The sequence below is a fragment of the Pavona decussata genome, unplaced genomic scaffold, assembly GCF_977016875.1.
Source record: "Pavona decussata unplaced genomic scaffold, jaPavDecu1.1 SCAFFOLD_131, whole genome shotgun sequence".
Lineage (NCBI taxonomy): Eukaryota > Metazoa > Cnidaria > Anthozoa > Scleractinia > Agariciidae > Pavona > Pavona decussata.
This window is the reverse complement of record NW_028145545.1, coordinates 1,138,407-1,157,719: the sequence shown is the minus strand read 5'-3', so window position 1 is coordinate 1,157,719 and position 19,313 is coordinate 1,138,407. Positions and strand designations below refer to the sequence as shown.

The 19,313-nt window shown below is 38.2% G+C and overlaps 3 protein-coding genes across 3 annotated transcripts in view; 1 reads left to right on the top strand and 2 right to left on the bottom strand.

The window, feature by feature from the left end:
• Nucleotides 1-19,313, top strand: part of LOC146468405 (A disintegrin and metalloproteinase with thrombospondin motifs 6-like) — a 234,253-nt gene that overhangs the window by 62,709 nt on the left and 152,231 nt on the right. The gene's annotated exons all lie outside the window — the stretch shown is intronic.
• Nucleotides 24-11,323, bottom strand: LOC146468413 (uncharacterized). The gene is made up of 8 exons (XM_085124622.1): nucleotides 10,397-11,323; nucleotides 7,949-8,117; nucleotides 6,841-7,096; nucleotides 6,175-6,402; nucleotides 4,393-4,647; nucleotides 3,614-3,799; nucleotides 850-1,104; nucleotides 24-441 (listed from the first exon to the last, which is right to left on the bottom strand). The coding sequence occupies exons 1-8, from the start codon at nucleotides 11,199-11,201 to the stop codon at nucleotides 250-252; spliced, it is 2,346 nt and encodes a 781-aa protein (XP_084980748.1). The 5' UTR covers nucleotides 11,202-11,323; the 3' UTR covers nucleotides 24-249.
• On the bottom strand, nucleotides 14,235-19,156 carry LOC146468412 (DNA-directed RNA polymerases I, II, and III subunit RPABC3-like). The gene is made up of 3 exons (XM_085124583.1): nucleotides 19,015-19,156; nucleotides 16,703-16,964; nucleotides 14,235-14,636 (listed from the first exon to the last, which is right to left on the bottom strand). The coding sequence occupies exons 1-3, from the start codon at nucleotides 19,085-19,087 to the stop codon at nucleotides 14,519-14,521; spliced, it is 453 nt and encodes a 150-aa protein (XP_084980709.1). The 5' UTR covers nucleotides 19,088-19,156; the 3' UTR covers nucleotides 14,235-14,518.

The following is a 19,313-nucleotide window of genomic DNA, read 5'->3' as shown; positions in this document are numbered from 1 at the left end:
CCGACAAACAAGAAACTAAATATGACTAAAAAAAAAACCTATCCCGGTGTTCAGCCAAGAAAAGGACAGCAAATCTATATCATATTGAAAGCTAACAAACAAACAAACAGAGAAACAAAAAACCTCAAACGAAAATAGTAAACAGTTAGACCCCTTTTTAGACCCAATGTAGTGAAATCTACGTATATGGCCTGAAAAGGGTGCCAACCAAATAAGGGCAACTTGAAGCTGGGTTGCCTGTGACCTATCTTAGAAAACTTTGAAGGAGTGGAGTTGGGTGTCCTGGTGAGAGTTCTGCTGATTTTGCATGCTTTCCTTGTTCTTTGGTGCCCGCAATATCTCCGGACAGTCAGGGTTACTCTGGGCATCCTTCACACACGCTATGTACTTGCGAATGCTCTCTTTGAGATAATTCAATGGCGATGGACCTCGCCTTAGAACCTACGAGAAATGAAACAAAATACCTTGTTTGCACAAAAAATATATAAAAAAAGTACTTTTCAATGATTTTTTTGTCGTTTCACCATTTAATTGATAGATGATAGATAAATAAATATCATTCACAGTTGAAATGAGCAATTTGAAATGCGAGGCTCTACTGCAACGGAAACAAATTAGGAGCGGGAGTAGGAGGTGGGGAAGATCCAGGCCAGCCTAGCGACTTGTTACGGGAATGGTCTTTTTTTCTATTCATCTAGAAATAATGCACAATGGAACCCCGCTTTACGAACACCCACTTAATACGGACACCTAGATGATACGATCACTTTTACACTGGCGTCCAAAGTAACCGGGTCCCAATGTACTCAGAAAAACATATAATCGAATCTGAATTGGTCTATTTACTACCTGAAAATGAAAATCCCTCAAATTGAATTTTGTCCCCAAGGCTTTCTCCGTCTCTTCTTTCAGATCCATGATTGACAGCTGTCCCAGCATGTAAGTGACAGCCTGTCCCGGGATGCTTTGGTAGCGCGTCACTTCCTTCTCCACCTTGTCGCTCGTGTCCCACGCGTAATCTGCGAACGCTTTCAGAGCCCAGTCACGTGACTTGCCCTTGAAATGTAATCCTATGTCCACAACCAACCTCAAGGCGCGCCAAATCTGAAACAATTACGGTAATAAAAGGCTGTTTAGATTAGTGTCTGCATCCCTGGGCTGGTGTGGACACCATGTCATCGTGTCCCATTTGCATGAGCCAAATTTACGACCATAGACATTAGCTGTAAAATGAAAGGCTTAAAGGAAGCTACTTGTCTTTAAATAATTTCACATAAAATTCTAAAAGAAGAGTTCAAATTTAAATTTCTTTGGAAAACATGGAAATAGTTATTCAGTGTTAGACAAAAATTGATCATCGCTAGTTTTCGCTTTTTAAAATTGTTTTGTTTTTGTTTGTTTCTTTTTTTTTTTTTTTTGAAATAATGACGTTATGAGATCGCTCAAACATTTAAAACAGAGAAGAGCTTCTGCTTCCTTAAAATAGCAACTACAAAGGTAAAAAAAAAATGGTGACGCATTGGAAATTTCAAAGCCAAAGCAGGTGATAATCACATACAAATCTTAGCACACTTGTATCGTTATTTCCACTTTTTTTCCAAATAAAGTTGACAACTTAGACTTGTTCGAAAGCCGATTAACACTAATCCACGATTAAAAGTTAACCGAGGTTTTCAGCTCACTTGCAAAAATGTTTTTTAAGATCTAATTTTAAGCTAATAGTGACGAAAAGTCAAAGTCAAAACTAAGGGACAAAATTCTCGTTAATCCAGGATTAGCTTAAAGGGATACTCTAGACCCCAAAACAACTTTCCAAATTCCTAAAGCTTATGACCCAAATAAAAGATATTTACCAAAATTGGAGTTCGATCTCCGCTATTTTGCCTAGAAAAGCGAAAAGTTTCTCATCACGGGATTCGAAGCAGCGCTTGGGCCGAAAACCGGAAATGACGTAGAAAGAAGAACTCGCCAAACCTTTTCCGGTTAGATTCCCCTGAATTTCTTTAGCAAGATTCGGTAAATGGCTTGATTTTAAAATTCCAAAATAGAATGTATAGTTCGTGATTTGAGGAAAATTCAATAATACCGTATCGTTTTATGGTTGCTTGATGAAGGTCTTAAAAATTCGCATTTCTTTCGGGTTTTGTACGGGTGGTTCGGACACACGCGATTCGATTTGTTTGCTAACCCCACGACCTCTGCTCACTTTTCTGAAGACTGTTCTCAGCCACAAATTATCACAGCTGTGTCTGTGGAAAGATGAAAAGCTCACAAAACGCCATTTCAACCTTGTTTTAAAGAAGGACTATCAGAAAATAAGAGCATAGGCCCGGTGGAGGACAGCACCAGCAGCACGTCCAATGAAGCCGCTCGCGCCATACAGATTACAAAACAAGCTACTCCACCAGAACTAGCTAGGGTTCACTGTATGTTTGAAAAATAATAAGAAATTGTTATTGCAGTGCAACCTGAAGAAAACTAGCATTAGCCGATAATGATACTTAAGCTTACCTTTCGAACACGCGTAGTATCGCAGTTATTTCATTAACCTAGTTCAGTTCAGGTACGCGACTGTCATATATATTCGCTGTATACGTGGCGCGACAGGGCAAAATGACCAACAAAGGTGAACACCGTTTTCTAAATCAGCATAATATCAAAGGTAAAGGCCTTATTTTGTTTTAAAATGGAAAATAATGAAAAATTGCCAGTATCATTACTTAGCGGAAAAAATCCCTGTAAAGTGAGCTCGAATGCGGTAGAACGCAATACGCAATATGGAAGGAAAGGTATAAACTCGTTTAATGTCCCAGAAAGCCCAGCACAACACAATGACTTCCGAATTTATTTATGGGCTTAGACTTCGTCGTAGTATTGCTGTTTGTACAGGTACCGCTCCTGTAAAGTGTGAATCGTTATAATGAAAGCTGCCCACATCTCCAAGCATTCGCTGAGCTTTGTTCGCTGTGTCTCTAACAAGCCAATTCCCGGGGTGAAATTTACGTGGATTTTTTTTAAAAATTTTACTAAACTGGATTTCAAATGACAACGCCGTACCATGAAAAGAAAACTTTAATGCTACTCAAAACGTATTCAATCGCCAATGAAATCTCATTGCGGATGTGAAATACACCGAATTTGCGATAGAATGCATAACTGGTCGCTTACCAATCCGCTCTTAAACACCTCTTCGCACTCGTTTTGTAGAGTCCGTAACCGAGTTCACTTCGCTGTTACACGGCTAAACACATACGACAGAGCGCCCTCATAGCTCTCTCGATTGTACTATTTTTTTCACAAGAAAAACAAGCAAAATAACTAAGCTAATCCCCAGAATCCATATTCTCTTCAGTGTTGTAAACAAGAGCGGTTCTTCATTCTACGTCATCGATCACGTGCTCCACTTCCGGTCTTCAAAAAGGGGAAAATTTCGCCTTTCTCCGGCAATTTTCGGCCTTTTACTTTTTTCTTTTGTACTTTTTGTGCCGTTTACTCTTTATTATGGTCCAAATGCTACCTTTTAAGCGAAAGTTGTTTTGGGGTCTAGAGTATCCCTTTAATCGGGCTTTGAACAACTGGGACCAGGAGTTATTATACAGTGCATAAGCAATACCTGCCACTTGAGCATTCCATATTTGGTCAGCGGGTCATTTTCGTAGGTGTCTGTGTATTTTGAGATCAGCGGATTTTCCGCATAAAGCGCCCATCCCTCGGCAAACTCTAAATAGTAGGTGTTCTCCTGAATCCACGAAATGGGGTCCTGACAGCTGTCCTGAAAGTGCTCCACGTAACCTTGACTCTGAAATCAATTTAATTGGATGAAGAATTGTACAAGCCTCCACGAGAGTTTCGATTAGTTTTTGTAAAAATTGACACAAGAACATGACTAAATTAAGGAATTAAGTAATACGAAACTTTTAGATGCTGCAGAGATTACTATCGATTTAATAATATTTCCTCGATTTAGAGCAGTATTTGATTATTTCAATAGTCAACTATATTTTTTCAATCACGAAAAGAGCAACGACTATACAGGCCTTGACAAGGCGAGCGTGACTGGTTTGTGAATCACCTGACAGTTTTTCAGACAAAAAAAATACTTAGAGAACGTTTTCAAAAAGAACTACAACAAGGACTTTAATTTGTTAGACGCAACACTTAAAAGAACACTGAACCTAACGTCACAAACAACAACGCGACAACTGTCACTACTGCGACTACATCTTACAGTAAAGGCACTTCTGAAACTATCGCACGGATCTTACAACCTTACAACATCCGTGTAGCTCACAAGTTAAGTTATGAACGGATATATTGTCAACACAACATCACAACAACTTTCTCGGTAAACTCAGTTCAATACGCACTAATCTTCTTGTAGTTTCGACTGACCTGCGTGTAGTGCCCAGGCCTCGCCTCGTGTGCGTTTATGGTCCACTCCTCATTCCTGGGCCCAGGCCTTTGCAGAAAGAAAGGAATGGTGTACACAGGAGGCTTGGAACATATAGAGTCACTTTCTTGGAAGGTAGGAGCCGCAGATGAAGGATTGAAGTTTGGAACCAGAAGAACCGGGCAGTTTGGAGTGGACTGATAAGCACCGGTAAAATGAAACATGTCAATTGTCTTCGGATCAAGGGTTGCCATGATCTGTAATTTGAACAATTTAACAATGGAACTTTCTACACGGAAACCTCTTTATTATAGATAGTTTTAGTTGGTCTTACATACACCATATCAACTCTACCTAGTCTAATATTAATTCTAATACTAATACTAACACTTATACTAGTATTAATGGTAATACAAATACTATACTAATGCCAATGCTTCATTTAGAGTGGTTTCCAATTCAGTGACGTAAAACCAAAACCAAAGTAATTACTCTGACCAATCGAAACAGATGTAAACAGCACAATAAACCAATCAGAATTCGAAGCAAATACGTGTAACCGGCGTCAAGCGCGGGAAAAAGCGTGCGGCGAAAACACGATTGGTTTTGGATTGGGTTTGGATTCCCATTGGTTGAGAAAGTGGCGCGGGTTGTTTTTAACCAATCACAGAACGTAGTAATGCAAAACCAAAGCAATCGCGAAATTACTTTCGACACTCAATTGAAAACCGCTCTATACAGCAATTGTCCACTAATTGTTCGTAGCACACTTATGTTATGAGGTAAATGTTAAGGAATACTATCTTGATGTATCACTTTTTTCTCGCATAAAACGCTGTTAGTAAACATTTAAGGGGAATTATATTATTTTAAAACTTCGAAACGAAAGGATTCAAAAACAAACCTGGCTAACACTCGTTTCCCTATCTCAAACTGACTTTGGACACCTTATGGGGTTTAAATATCCTTATTGTCATACTACTGATGAACAAGGGAACAGAAGTCCATTTGTTAGGCAAAGAACTGAGGGAATAGAGCTCTAGCAAGGCAGGCAACATCATTTTGGGGCCAAGCACCAATCTACAGTATTTAGGGTTGAGCACAGATTCGAAAACGATCAGCTTTCGTTTATTGTGATGGTAACTAAATAAAAACACTAAATTATAATCCTAGTTGGTGTAGCTGGAGTCTAGCTGGAGTGGATATGGATAGAAGAAATGAAGCAAGCGATCTGGTTCATATTATTTTATTATTTTTTTCCCTTTCTCTTCGTCTTGAAATATCATCACCTGATATAATTTTAAAGGGAGGGATTCACATTTCAGCGCATGTGCATGAATCTAAATGTTTTTTCTTTCTCTTTCTTATCAACTTTATGGCCTTAAAAATCCCACTCACATGCACCTCAGTAATCACATTCTATAATTAGTCCAAGAAAAATGACACATGACCAAAATTCACAGAAAATGCCAGTGGATTGTACTCATATTGTCGATATTGAATTTAGCATTGACCCGTAGGATTTATTCCACGGTTGATTTGTTTACAGTTATTTGCATGCCAAATGACGCAATCGTATGAAAAAAATTATCACACGAGTTACCAAGTCCCTTCCGAATGATTCATAAACAACGAATTAAGTTAAACAGGCTTGGGTCATAGCGAGCAAAGGCGAAAAAGTATTTTGATTCATGGACATGCACAGAACCGTGAACCCCTCCCTTTAAGTGAATGTCCAATGTCAGTTTGAGAGATCAAAACGAATGTTAACTGAACAACCTTACCTCTCGAGCATGCGCAAACCAGTTTTGCATGGCGTTCCAGCGAACAGGACAGTATCTCTTTGCTCCACTGATTGTACTACACAGCTTGTGAGCTGTTTCATTTGATTCGTTCTCTGGAATTTCCTCCTTGTTATAAAACATTTCCGATCTGTTAAGTATGCCGATGAACTTTTCTTTCGCACTCTGGTGGTCGTTTTCTTGGGTGACGTGTCGAGTTAGATTTAAGACCTTAAAATTAATGAGAGCAAATGAGGTGAAAATACTGATTTTTCCGCACATGAAATAAATCTCAACACAAACAAGAAAGCAAAAAGCGGTTGAAGTGGCTGAAAGACTGAAACAGAGACTGAGATTTTGTGTTGTTTCCTTGTTCTTGTCCCTGTTCCTTTGTTTGCCATTACAAGTAAATAAAAGTTACGATAATTACTTATCTTCGTTTTCTTGTTCTTCTTGTGCTATTTTACAAATTTACATGTGAAGGAAATACATGTAAATTAACTGTAAACAAGGGATTTCGTAGCATGTTATTTCACTGAGCCTATTTGTTAGGCTCGATTACCAGACGCTGTTCGGGAAATGAATCGAGCCCACTATTTGTGAAATATTAACATTTGAATTACCTGGCAAAAACTACAGTGGCTACCGATAGCTGCCACTTTTCCTTACCTCTGGGTAAGTTCGATTGATGATTGACCAACCAAGGTCATAGATTTCATCCGGGGATTTCTCAGTTGTGGTGAAATACTGCAGAAGCTTCAGATAGGTTGCCTTCCCGTCAAGCTTTTCACCCGTGGGGAGACGTTTGGTTGTCCTTTTGTTCGTCTTTTTACCATTTATGTAAACATAATCCAGCGGTAAGCTTGCTAAGCCGCTGGACAGGATACTTGGGATGCAGTACTGTAAATGCTCCTTTTCGACATAGCTATGGAACGTAAAAAATGGTTAACTGCACCATTTGAATCTGATCTCTTTGCTTTTTACAGCCTTTGTAAGCCACGTGGTTTCCTTTGGCTTCATCGTATCGGCACTTTCTGCTTTAATTGTATCTTTTAATTGTGTATACTATAAATTATGTTTGGTAAATTGATTGATTGATTGATCGATTGATCGATCGATCGATCGATCGATCGATCGATCGATCGATTGATTGATTGATTGATTGATTGATTGATTGATTGATTGACAAAGTAGGCGAGCGAGCGAGCGAATTATTGATTGCTTGAATCACCTTATATTTGTTTATTAAAAGATCACACTCTGTCATTTTACTACTCTTTCAATGACATACGAACTCCGAAGCTTTCACTGCACAACCAGTTGCGATTTTTACTGCCTTCAGTTATCAGTGATGCTGGTATATCGCAACAAATTAAGAAAGTGTAAAATTCCTTGCCCTGCATGGAACTGGGTGGGGCTATGTATCTTGAGAGTCCGTCTCGAAGTCACGATTCTTACAGGGTGCAAAAAGTAAAATGTGGATACAATGTTCCCAACAGAGATATTTATTCAATATTTATTGATTGTGAAAGCTAAATTTTAAAATCTTTGTAATTCTGTGAATAACATAAGGAAAATTACACTAAAAATTGGCCAAAATTATCACTAATCAATAGAAAAATACTTGTCGGTACGTCACCGAAATTTCCGGGAAACCGGCCGGTGGGTTCTCTGGATTCTTGGACAAGGTTTCGATGTGATAAGGGTGTGGAGTATGTTCTTGATTTTGCCTTGTTCCCTTAGTTTTTATCCAGGGTATAAACTATTACCGACTCACCTTAACGCGCGATGAATTGCTTCGCCGACGTATTCGATGACCCACTGCCTTAATGACTCGTTTACTGTTTTCCCGTAGTTTAATCTCCACAGATCCAATTCGTTCGCCTTCATCTTGGATAGAAATTCACCGAGGAGGATTTTTCTCAAAAAGGTGGCCTCAAGGATACCTGGTATAGATACAGTTAGAGTAAACTTTTTTTAGTGAATGCGATGCAGCGTTTGTGTATAAAATCAAAAAAGTTATAATTTAAGCAAAATTAAACAAAAACAAATTTTAAAATTTTATTTCAGTATTCAGCTTTTATTTGAAACGCCACACTTAAACAAGACGAATGATTTTGCCTATTGACTAAAAAAAGATTAGGAACTGTAGTTTGGTGAGCAAATGGATTTGCCGTAATTATAAGTAATCGACAAATCTCGGAGTCTAATTAAACATTGGACTACAAAACATGAGCGCTATATGATCACATAAGCACTAATGTTAATCTCTCTTCAAGCTACATTTTACCTCCGTATTTTCATATTTTCAATATTTTAGCGAAAGGGTAAAAACAGGAATTCGTTTGGGCAAAAAAGCATATGTTGTCCGACTTTTTTTCTTTTCTTTTTTCTTTATTTTGGAGATTTCCCGATTTCAAATATATTTAAGGTATGTTTCTCTTTACAGAAGGTTCGTGTTTAATTGGATCATGCACAAACATCAAAAAAAGAAAAAAACCACACAGAAGATGAATAGAAGATTTTATACTCTGCATGGTTGACCTCAACGCTCCTTAAAATATTAATTTATTTTTATATAACCACTGTTCCTTATATCATATCCTGTTCTTTGTGGTCATATAATTAGTAATCAGCACTTATCGAAATTTAGTGGCAGTGCACAGTCGCCTTTTTACAAAAAGAATGTATATATAAGAATGATTTATTGTCTTTTTTGCGTCAAGTTGTTTGCCAAAACAGTGAAAACCGGACGCTTATGGTGAGCAGCTGGTATAAGCACGATTTTCATTATCAGCTTTGAGATAGATTGTGTATTTCGTATTTGGCTGAGTTTTGTTCTTCATTCTACGAAGGAAGAACCCCTTTGCTTGGGTTGTTATGAAGGAAAAAAGAACGAAAATACTCATTTGCGATTTTCTTGAAATCATATTCGGCATTCTGGGAAATTTAAATGAAACTTCTTTTTTTATTTATTTATATTCGAGCTTGTATCGCGAAATTACTTTAACAAATTTGAGAAAGGGTATCAACCAATTTTGAACCATAGCAGTTCACGTGTACTAAACAACTCGTTATTTTAACTGTTTGTCCATGCTACAAACCCTTTAGAAGCTGATCAGGCCAACCAAAATATTTTTCATAATTACTCCCTGGGTTTACAAGGTCTGCTTTAAGCAGGTGGAAATGAAAAACAAAAAAAAAAAATCACCTCTTTTAACGCAACCAAATCAACTTGCACTGTAACAGTTGATAACAGTTAATTATAGAACTCCGAAATACTAACAATGTAAGACTACTATCAATGATGCTTCGGAACTGTTATTCTATTTTTATTTATTTATTTAGTTTTTTTTTTTGTTGTTGTTTTTTGAAAATAACACGGGCTAACACTCCAAGGACCTTTACTGTGCAAATGACCGCAATTTACTAAGCTCTATCTGATCAGCGCTATTACACACTAAAAGAATCTGGAAAAACATGCACGTCTTTCAAATTTTATAGGCGTCCAACGAGAATATTTAAGCAAAATACTGCTCCTGCGTTCCCAGCTCGTTTGATAGCCTTTTTAAAGACATATTGGTGTAAATTAATACAGATTGATCTATTCGCATCCTTTAGCTAAAAATTTAAGTTGGAGAAATTGTTAGGGAAATTAATCTTATTCCTAGAATTTACCGGCTGTTACTGGCTTTACAAAAATGCTAGCTGGCCATTTTGGCATTTTTAACGACACATTTTGCTCCTTCGACAACGAAAGGGACTGTTTTTCCAATATTATGGAATTTTTGGGCTGTCATTTTGCTGCAGAAAACTTGAGATTTTTGTTAACAAGAAATTTCGAATTTTTGAGGCAATTAAAAGGCCTTCCAGGTATACACTGAAATTTTAATAATAATAATAAATAAGATATTTTAACAGGGAGCCCACGTCACAAAATGTGCTTCTCAGTGAGGCCCTGCATAAACCTAAAGAAAGAATACAAAAAAAAAAAAATTACAAATATAGCTATCTAAAAAATAAAAAGTAAAAAGGATAAGATCGATAAAAGAGTCTAATTTTCGTTATTTTATAAACAGAAAAATTGGGCTCGAAGCCAGCGTATTGTATTTGAGTTTGCGTCCTCTCAATTTTTACTTAACACAAAGTCTTAAGTTTTCATTTCCGCTTTCCGTTATCAAAATTGAAGCATATCAACCGGTAGTTACGTTACTTATTTCTTTACCTTTCGGTCCTTTAACAGCGACATCTCTATAAGCTCCCCTCAGCCCGTCCAGCCCGGCTTTGCACTCTTCCACGGTTCGAACCATTCCAGCGGCCACGCCCAGCTTCATGTTTGCAACAAATTGAGCAAATGTTTGGTTTATTTCAATTAGCTTATCCCTCAGCGTCTCCATTTCGCCCACGTTTGACGGCTGAAAATGCGGCAACGCTTTAGTAAGGTCCAAGGGAAGAAAGCAAATTGAAGACCAACAGAAGATGTTTGGGCCCAAGAGCCAATCTCCTGCGTAGTAGTCATAAGCGAAGGGAACCCCGTAAGGGAACATATGTCGCATCCAATGCGATAGCTGTGCTTTAGCCCGCTTTTCTCGTAAAGCCAGCTTGTTTTCTTCAATGTCCATGCCTTCGAGCCGTGCGGACAGCTTGGCAATCTCGTCAGTGACGAATTTAATTCGCGTCGGCGTTGAATCGTAGCTTTTATAACGTTGGCGGACCTCAACTGACGTCACGTCGGGTTTGAAGCCGATTTTGTGCGGCAATAGCTCGTAAAATTTCTCCTGCGCTTCGTGCAAAAATTGCACCAGTCCCGAACGCTGAGCTTCGCTGGAAAATCTACATCCATTGTTAACAGCTCGCGAAACTTTAGGAGAATAACATTGCTCTGTTGCTTTCTTTGTATTCGCTTGCACCATAAGGACGATCCCCGCAACAAGACAAGCAATTCCGCCGGTTATTAGCGCAGCTACAACGGCCGATTCGCATCTGGTACGCCTTCGCGTTAACGCGACTTCCTTGTACAGCACCGCCATTAGGATTCAAGGAAGAAAAGAAACCAAAAACATAACTTTTAACCCTAATGCAAATTTGCGGTGCTTTTCGCTCGGAAATGATCCTTGAGAAGGTCTCTTGAAAAGTCCTCGGTCAAAGTGCGATTGATATTTGTTGTGAAGTTTTAAACCAATCAAGCCGACTTTTCAAACTCGCGTCCGGTTATTTCATTTTTGTGTTTTTCATTAAGGCTTCTCGGCGTATAACACTTGGCGTGCTATAAGGGATGTTGTTGACTTTGTCATTTGACTGATATGGAAATTTGCCACTTCACAGTCAGCGCTGAAGAGGCAATCTAGAATTGTAAACACGGAAAGCAAATATATTGTTTCATATTGGCGAATTTAAGCAAATGCTACACAAGCAACTGCAGCGTCAAGGTTACTTAACACTCCTGATAAAATTAACGCGATAGATTAAAGGAGATTAGTAGAAAAAAGGATCTTCGCGATCGACAAACTCCGCCTTTGACACGCATCGCTAAGGATTTTGCTGTTGCTGCGAAGAATGAAAAGTCCTGAACAACAACTGAGAACAAAGCAATTACCAATGATGAAGTGCCAGTTATTCATTTCTTTGTGATAACGAATGCGGCTAAATTATTATTATTTTCATTATGGTTATCAATGCTTTCTTACTCAACAAGTTCCCACATACATGCAGTAAGTCAGTTAAAACAGTGGCACCCAGCCGGGAAAAAGAAGAAAAAGCCTTCGAAATTTTCATTGCCGTTTTCCCAAAATCATTCAGTCTTGGCCTTTTCAAATTAACGTTTTAAAACTAATTAAACGCAATGTGATGTGCCCGGATTCATGAATTAAATATTGAAATGGCATAAGTTTTATACATTGAATTCGCAAGGTGAATTGAGGTTTAGCTCCTCAAAGGAACTTATAAGAAGTTATCGGTTACGTAAAGCCGTCGGCAGAAAATTCTTCGTATACTGATTTTTCAAAACAAAACAAAAAAGACATTTTGCATCAAACAGTTTTATTTTATACATTGCAAAAACTGTACCAGGCAAACTCAGTGAAGAGAAATTTAAATACTAGTTTATTCAATATAAAATCCGACGTTCTGTGTCGACAGAGGTTTCCCTTCCGTGCAGATTTTTTTTTCTGTGATGATTTCTTCGATGGGGCACCTTGGGAGAAACAATATTTTATTACGTAGCAGGAGTTTTGACAAGTTCTTTTCCGGTAATCAAGAGGAAAATCATTTCCTCAAGAGCAAGCTTGAACTTAAGACACAAACACCTTAAGTGCCTGTAAACGTAACATTTTCGTTTGAATTATCGTTAATTTATACACCAAATTAACTGGCCTTTGATTCTAAAGAAGTGGTCAACATCTATTTTCTTCTCGCAAAATCATTATTCTACGACAGGTGTACCGATGATAAAATTATTCGCCTTAATTTTTGGCCTAGTCATGCAATATGGCTCCAAGTATTGAGCAGTTTTTTCTTGTTACAACTTTCATCATCTGTAAACTGTGGTTCGAACTTTTTGAGTCCGCGGATAAAATCCTAGTATGCTTCAGGGTGATTCAAATGAAAGCTAATGAACAGTACGTTCCTGTGGTGATGTTTATCATGCCACACAGGGTGGTCTGTGGATAAAATCGTAAGCTACTGTGCAGTACTTTCTGGTGGTGCTAATCATTATGCTGTTCAAGGTGGTTCTGACGTTTCAATGTGTGGATGAAATATTTGAACTGTGGCCATTCCACTGAAAGCTACCGAGCAGTACTTTCCTGTGGTGTTGTTTATTATGTTGTACAAGGTGGTTCTACATTTTGAGTCAGTGAATGAAATCCCAAAGTTTGACTATTGAAATAAAAGCTACTGAGCAGTACTTTCCTGTGGTGCTGTTTACTACGCTGTACAAGGTGATTCTAAATTTTCAGCCTGAGGATGAAATCCCAAAGTGTGACCAATCAAATGAAAACTACTGAGCAGTACTTTCCTGTGGTGCTTTTTCAGTATTATGTTGCACAAGGTGGTTCCTAGTTTGGAGTCTGTGCATGAAATCTTCAAACTTTGACCATTCAAAAGGAAAACTACTGAGCAGTAACATTACAAAGAAATCCCTTACAGAAAAGAAAAAAAAAATTATTATAATAAAAAGTGTACGCACTTTAACTTTATCACGCGCTACTCCTGCGCAACTAGAGTTAACCAAATTGTGGCTAAATGAAACTCGCGCTTATCTGAAGTCTTGTATTGCAGTTAATCCAAGTGGCCTCCTATACTGTACTAAGCGGCCAATCTATAATTAACGGCCAGTTGTCAAAGTCCTTAAAACTACCATTAAAATTAAGGCAAAGAAAGCCTCCATTAAACGAACAATTAGAATTTAGTTTGGCCTTGCTGGCTTCCTTGTTTACTCTGTTTTTTGCTTCTTGTATAGGAATATTATTACCACGACGACAATTCCAAAACCTCTTTCTTACAAATGAGCCACGCCTTTTCGTGTTATTGCCTGTATCTACACGTACAAGCCCAGTTTGCACGTTGTTTGGTTGTCGTTAATGTTACGTGTACAGTGCACATGTACTTGCTGTTAGTTAAAACCTCTCTGTCACGTACTGGCATTTGCTTAAACTTATCGAATATTTAATCATGAAACGAGCGACGTACAACAACATATCCTCACCTTAACTATATTAGATATTCAAACTCCTTATACCAAGCAATAACTGCTGAAAAATCAGGAAAGACGCCTTGGATTTTGGTGGATTGAAAAACGAGAAGAACCAACAACTCGACTTGTATATGGAGGTTTCTTTGTCCACGTCAAACTACGGACAGAGCACACACTGCATGCCGCTAAAAAAATGTTTGTACTTTTTAGACATGTACTCAAATGTGGTTTCAAGGGTGTCCGTGTTGTGATTCAAATTAGTGTCTGGTTTCAAGTCTTACAAACCACTGCCACCATCAGCCTCGTTCCCAGGGTCTCTCTCCTTCTCATGAAGAGCAGAGATCCTGGGAAAGAGATTGTGCCTCGATGTTTTCTTTCTTTCTTTCTTTTTTTTTTATTTCCTCCGTTCTGGAGTTAGCAGTGACCTTGAGACAAGGAAATTGAAATGTCAACCAATTTGAAATATTTTAAACCAAAACTATGTTAAATTAACATCCACAACGTACTTACTGTAAGTTGAAACCATGTACTAAATTACATGGTGTACCTTTTCATGGTTTCCAAGTCTTTAGATAGAACTACAACTGGCATGCAAAATCCGAAGCTGTTCTTTTGTCAGTTCTAATGCATGTACAAGCTGGATGAAAAACCTTGTTAGAAAGCCAGTTTTTTTATCAGTAAGTACACATGGTTGTCCACTTCCATTCCATGCAAGTTATTGGCATCGCCTTGGAGTCGCATAAGAAGACCTCCAAAGGAGACATGCGCAGCTCTGAAATACAACAAAAGAAATAAGCCTCATTATCAAAATTGACAGTCAAGTCAGCATTACAGGTCATAACAAAGAAGTTCTAATGAGAATTTTTCTTTTTCACAATTTTACTGTGGTAACGATTACAGTATACATGGGAAAGTGAGTTACAATAATTATACAATTATTGCACCTTAAGTTTGTATAAAATTCAAAAAAAAAACCCCTCAAATCTCAAGGCCGTGTTTTTCGAAAGCCAATTAACGCTAATCATCCACGATTAAAAGTTAACCGAGGTTTTCATCTCACTCATTGAAAATAATTTTGAAGGCTCATTTTAAGCTAATGGTAAAGAGAGTCTAAGGCAAAACTTGAGGACAAAATCTTTTGGACGAATCCTTATGGATTAGTAAATATACTTGAATCAAAGTCACATTAACCCAGGATTACCTTAATCGGGCTTTGAACAACTGGGCCCAGATATCTACATGACTTTACATACCCTTGACTGGTAATTAAGCCCTCCTTATTACAGTCAAACCTGTAGGAAGAGGTCACTCTCCAAAAACCCTCTAAGCCTCAGTATCAACATACACATTCTCCACACTGTTCTTGATACATTTCTTATGGTACCAGTTGGGAGAATTTGATTAAAGGGGAGTTACACCTGAACACCATTTTTCCACTACTTGTTATGGCTTTGACAGAAATATCTCGTTCACATTTCAAGCAATCCAAAAACCCTGCCATCATATCGTGAATCTGTGCTGTGGGGTATTTTGTGAATTTTTGGGTGATTTTTGAGTATATTTGGGAGGAGTAGTTTTTCTAGAAAGATTGGTAAAATTAAGAGAAATACATGTAAGAAATATTGAAGATTTAGTAAAGTTTTAAAATTGGAATTTGTAGTTAATAATTAATAGATGGACACCAAGTTAGCCCACTAGCAACCTGGGGTGCTCTTGCGTGGGTATCAACTGTCTGTTGGAGTTCCAAAAATCATTTTCTTTCTTCTATCTCTTCTTTATCTTAAAACCTGTTCAAATTTCATTCAAATTTAGGTGTAATGCCCCCTTAAAAATCAGAAAATTTCATCTTTGATGATCATTTCCTTTATTCTCTTGACTTGTATGGTTGATTATTTTAGAAGTGAGTTGGTAAGGAGAAATTATGTTTTGGTCAGTAGTGGGACTCAAAGGCTAAATACCTGTCAGTCCTCAACATCACTAAAATTGCTCCCCTTATCCACCCAAAAATGACTTCTCTTTAGTGGTCTCCTATATTCGATGAAATTTCACCAAAGGGTGACATTTGATGAAGATAAGCTGAGGAGAAGTGATGAATTCAAAGAAGGTGGCTACAGGTAATTTGACAAAAATGGCAGGTATGATACAAATTCACTAAAGATCAAGGTTTAAAGCAAATGAGCTGATTTTAGCAAATTTGACAAAATGTTGCCAAATTCATCAAATGGTCAAACACACTGTGGGCCATAAATATCATAAAGTCTATGTAGTTTCAATTCTGGTCTACTGTACTTTATAATTTGGCATATTTGCCTAAATAGACCAATTTTGACATTTTAAAATTTGTACTTAGCTACAAGGCTTAGGGAAATAAAACAACAGAAAATACATAATTGAGGCTTACAGTACTTATGAATAGGTAATTAGTTCCTTTTGTTTTATAATCCCCTAAGCCTTGTAGCCAAGCTAGAATTTTTAATTAATACAGTATATTGAAAATCAGGTCAGTAGTCATTGCATGCATTTCTAGACATGGGGTGGAGGGTGAGGGTGGGTGAGAGTGGAAGAGGTGGAAAGAAGTAGGTGCTTTCTCCATGTGGTCCATCTCGGTAACTTTACAGACCCTATACAAAAATGGTTGACATTATAATATTCTTTTGTTTGCATTCAAATTAGCCTTACTAACCTCGCTCTTGAGTTCAAAAATCAAAAGAATATTTCACCTTGAACAAGGCTATTCAGGCTAATTTGAATGCAGAAATAAGAATGTTAAAATGTCAGCCATTTTTGCATCAGATCTATGCTATAGCCTTCAGTCCACCTGGAAATTCTTGTACTTACAATCTTGTTGGCGCATCCACGCCTCCCTCGTCACCATCTATTCTGTACACTTTACCATACATAACATATTCAAACTGGTCAGCGCGTGAGAGCCCAGTATCAGAAGGGTTGTATTCACCATCATCTGGAGTGCCATCTTCTTTTAGAGTGTTTGCTAAGACGAGTCGGAATTTGTCCCCATAGTCTACAGGGTAGATTTGAGTGTTGACATCTAGGATGAGGTCCATCTTGAAACTTTCACTTTCACAGTGGAGTCGAGAAACTGTGTGGGAAAATAAAAAGAACCTTGTTATTGAACTGCATTTAGGTGTCAATAAAACTTTTAAAAGATACTAATACACATGCAAATGAAATGAAATGAAATGAAATGAAAGTCAACATGGTGGTCATCATCTAAGGTTAATGCATGTTTGGAGTGCGTTTGATCGGCCGTATTCTGGGATAAGGACACAAAGAATGGTGTGCATGAATAGAGGTTGAGGACTTCATTTAGGCTGCAAAAGGCATAAATGATTGATGTGCAGTTCCAGAAAAAAATCCACACCCACCCCATGGAAGGTCTTTGCAAATTCCTGAGGAGAGGGGTGTCTTAACAGTCAAAATTTTAGAAGCAAAGTATTAAGCTAAACCCGAATTTCCTGGGGGGACAGGGATGCAAAACAAAAAACTTTCCATCAGGGTCGGGACTATGGATATTTTCTGAAACTACACAATGTACAATGTACACACATGGGGTTGTGTGGAAATCTTGCCCCAAGTTTTCCTATCTTTGATCCCTGGTTTGGTGCCTTTTTTGTGCGGAGCTCTTAATAAGCACCTTTTAAACTCCTTTGAGACACGGTTTACTGTTTAACAATTATTTTGTATTAAATTAGTTTACTGTAATTAACTCAGACGATCAAATACCCAACGAAACTTTGCAAAGCTTGCGGATAGTTTAATTCAATGTACAGTAATGCAATCAAACGGGGCGACCATAAGGCTTTTACCGAACGGTAAAATGCGCTTAATGGAGCGTGACGCCTTAGGGGTGGTAGGTCACGAAATGTTGTGTCGACCGCATACAACAATGTATACACGAAAGCCTCATTCATAAATGAATACTCTCTATTCAGTAGGGTTAGGATAAAAGCCTTTCATGGCTAGGAAATTGTACCAATATGTTGCACAATTGTCTAGAAATGAATCTTACCTTTGCTGGGATTGGTTCTTGTTTTGTAAAGCCCTATTGATGGCTAGTAGTTTGCCACGTTGCGTCTTTTAGTTTACAGTACGTTTGTACCTATTGGCCGAACGTTGAGTCACTGTCTCGCTATAAAAGCGTCAGAACACTATCCAAGGGCATTATCCTGGCAGTATTGCACGAACGCAAACACGTTTAAAAACTTTTGTTTACCCACCCTCCCTCCCTTTGGAGGAGGATTGTTATATATTCATTAAACTTGGGGTCACTCCTTGTGGTTCGGTTAAGTCTGCGTTGCGACTTCCCTCAAGCTCTTGGCATTGCTCGTATCTTGCCATCTCATACCTTTGCCTTTATCTTGTCCGATCCAGCCCGTATGGTGCTGGGGAGATAAGAAAGGCTCTGCCAATACTCTTTTCCTACCCCACGTTAGTGGGGAGGTAAGTGAGGCTTACGTTTGTTTTGCGCACATAACCCGAAGTCGTATTAACCTGCCACGGGGATGTGTCCCCCAATTACGCCACCATGTCGTCTGTTTAATTTGTCTCAATACTGTTATCTAGCTGCATGCTTTGTTAAACAATAATAATTTAAAGTATATGCGGAATAGTGACATTAATGAAGTATTAAAGTTTTCACTTTCTAGAATAATCATCATTCTCATTCATTCACCAGGCTGGAAATATACCATCACATTTCTTTCATATACCACACGTTCGACATTCAAATCCTAGCAGTATGCAGGATGTTTGTCCCATGAACCTAGTTTAATGGCCTTAGCTCCCACGAGTCTCCTGTAGCTCAGTGGTAGAGCATCCGAACTAGTAATCGGAAGGTCTTAGGTTCGACTCCTGATAGGAGCACTCGGATTTCTTTTTTCCGAGTATGCCTGCGTCACTTTCTAGAATAATCATCATTCTCATTCATTCACCAGGCTGGAAATATACCATCTCATTTCTTTCAACTTCAACTTACTGTCGCGTGCTTAAAATAATGAAAATAGCACTGATCGATAGACGCTGAACATGACCTAAATTAATGTGTATTCGGCAGGTCCCGGCGAGGGCTCAAATGCTGTCAGACTGAGACTTGAACATTAAACTAACGTATTTTCTTAGCTTAGACTCACCTCTGTCGAATTTTTTCCCCTCCGGGTCAATGTCTTTCACGTCGAAAATATCCTCAAACAGTACTCCAGCCATGTTGAACTAAAATGACCAGGCGTTCAAAGTGGTGGAAGCTGTGTTTAGGGGCCGTACAGGGGAAGGGTAAATCGAGATATCAAATGAATGGATAATAGAGATATTTGATAGACATTGTCAATGCATTTTACTTAAAATTTCTACGGTTAATTCTGAAAATGTTAAAAGAAAAATTATAGACTTTTAGAAATTGAAAATTTTGGAAAAGCTTGCAACATCACCCCTC

Bases quoted from the DNA above. Each gene is read 5' to 3' on its own strand.
- LOC146468412 (XM_085124583.1), bottom strand. From the start codon at position 19,087: ATGGCTGGAGTACTGTTTGAGGATATTTTCGACGTGAAAGACATTGAC. The intron at 16,965-19,014 runs GTGAGTCTAAGC...TTTCCCACACAG, and splicing joins GGGGAAAAAATTCGACAGAG to TTTCTCGACTCCACTGTGAA. The intron at 14,637-16,702 runs GTAAGTACAAGA...GTTGTATTTCAG, and splicing joins GTGGATGCGCCAACAAGATT to AGCTGCGCATGTCTCCTTTG.
- LOC146468413 (XM_085124622.1), bottom strand. From the start codon at position 11,201: ATGGCGGTGCTGTACAAGGAAGTCGCGTTAACGCGAAGGCGTACCAGA. The intron at 7,097-7,948 runs GTGAGTCGGTAA...TACGTTCCATAG, and splicing joins GCAATTCATCGCGCGTTAAG to CTATGTCGAAAAGGAGCATT. The intron at 4,648-6,174 runs GTAAGGTTGTTC...TTCAAATTACAG, and splicing joins GGTTTGCGCATGCTCGAGAG to ATCATGGCAACCCTTGATCC.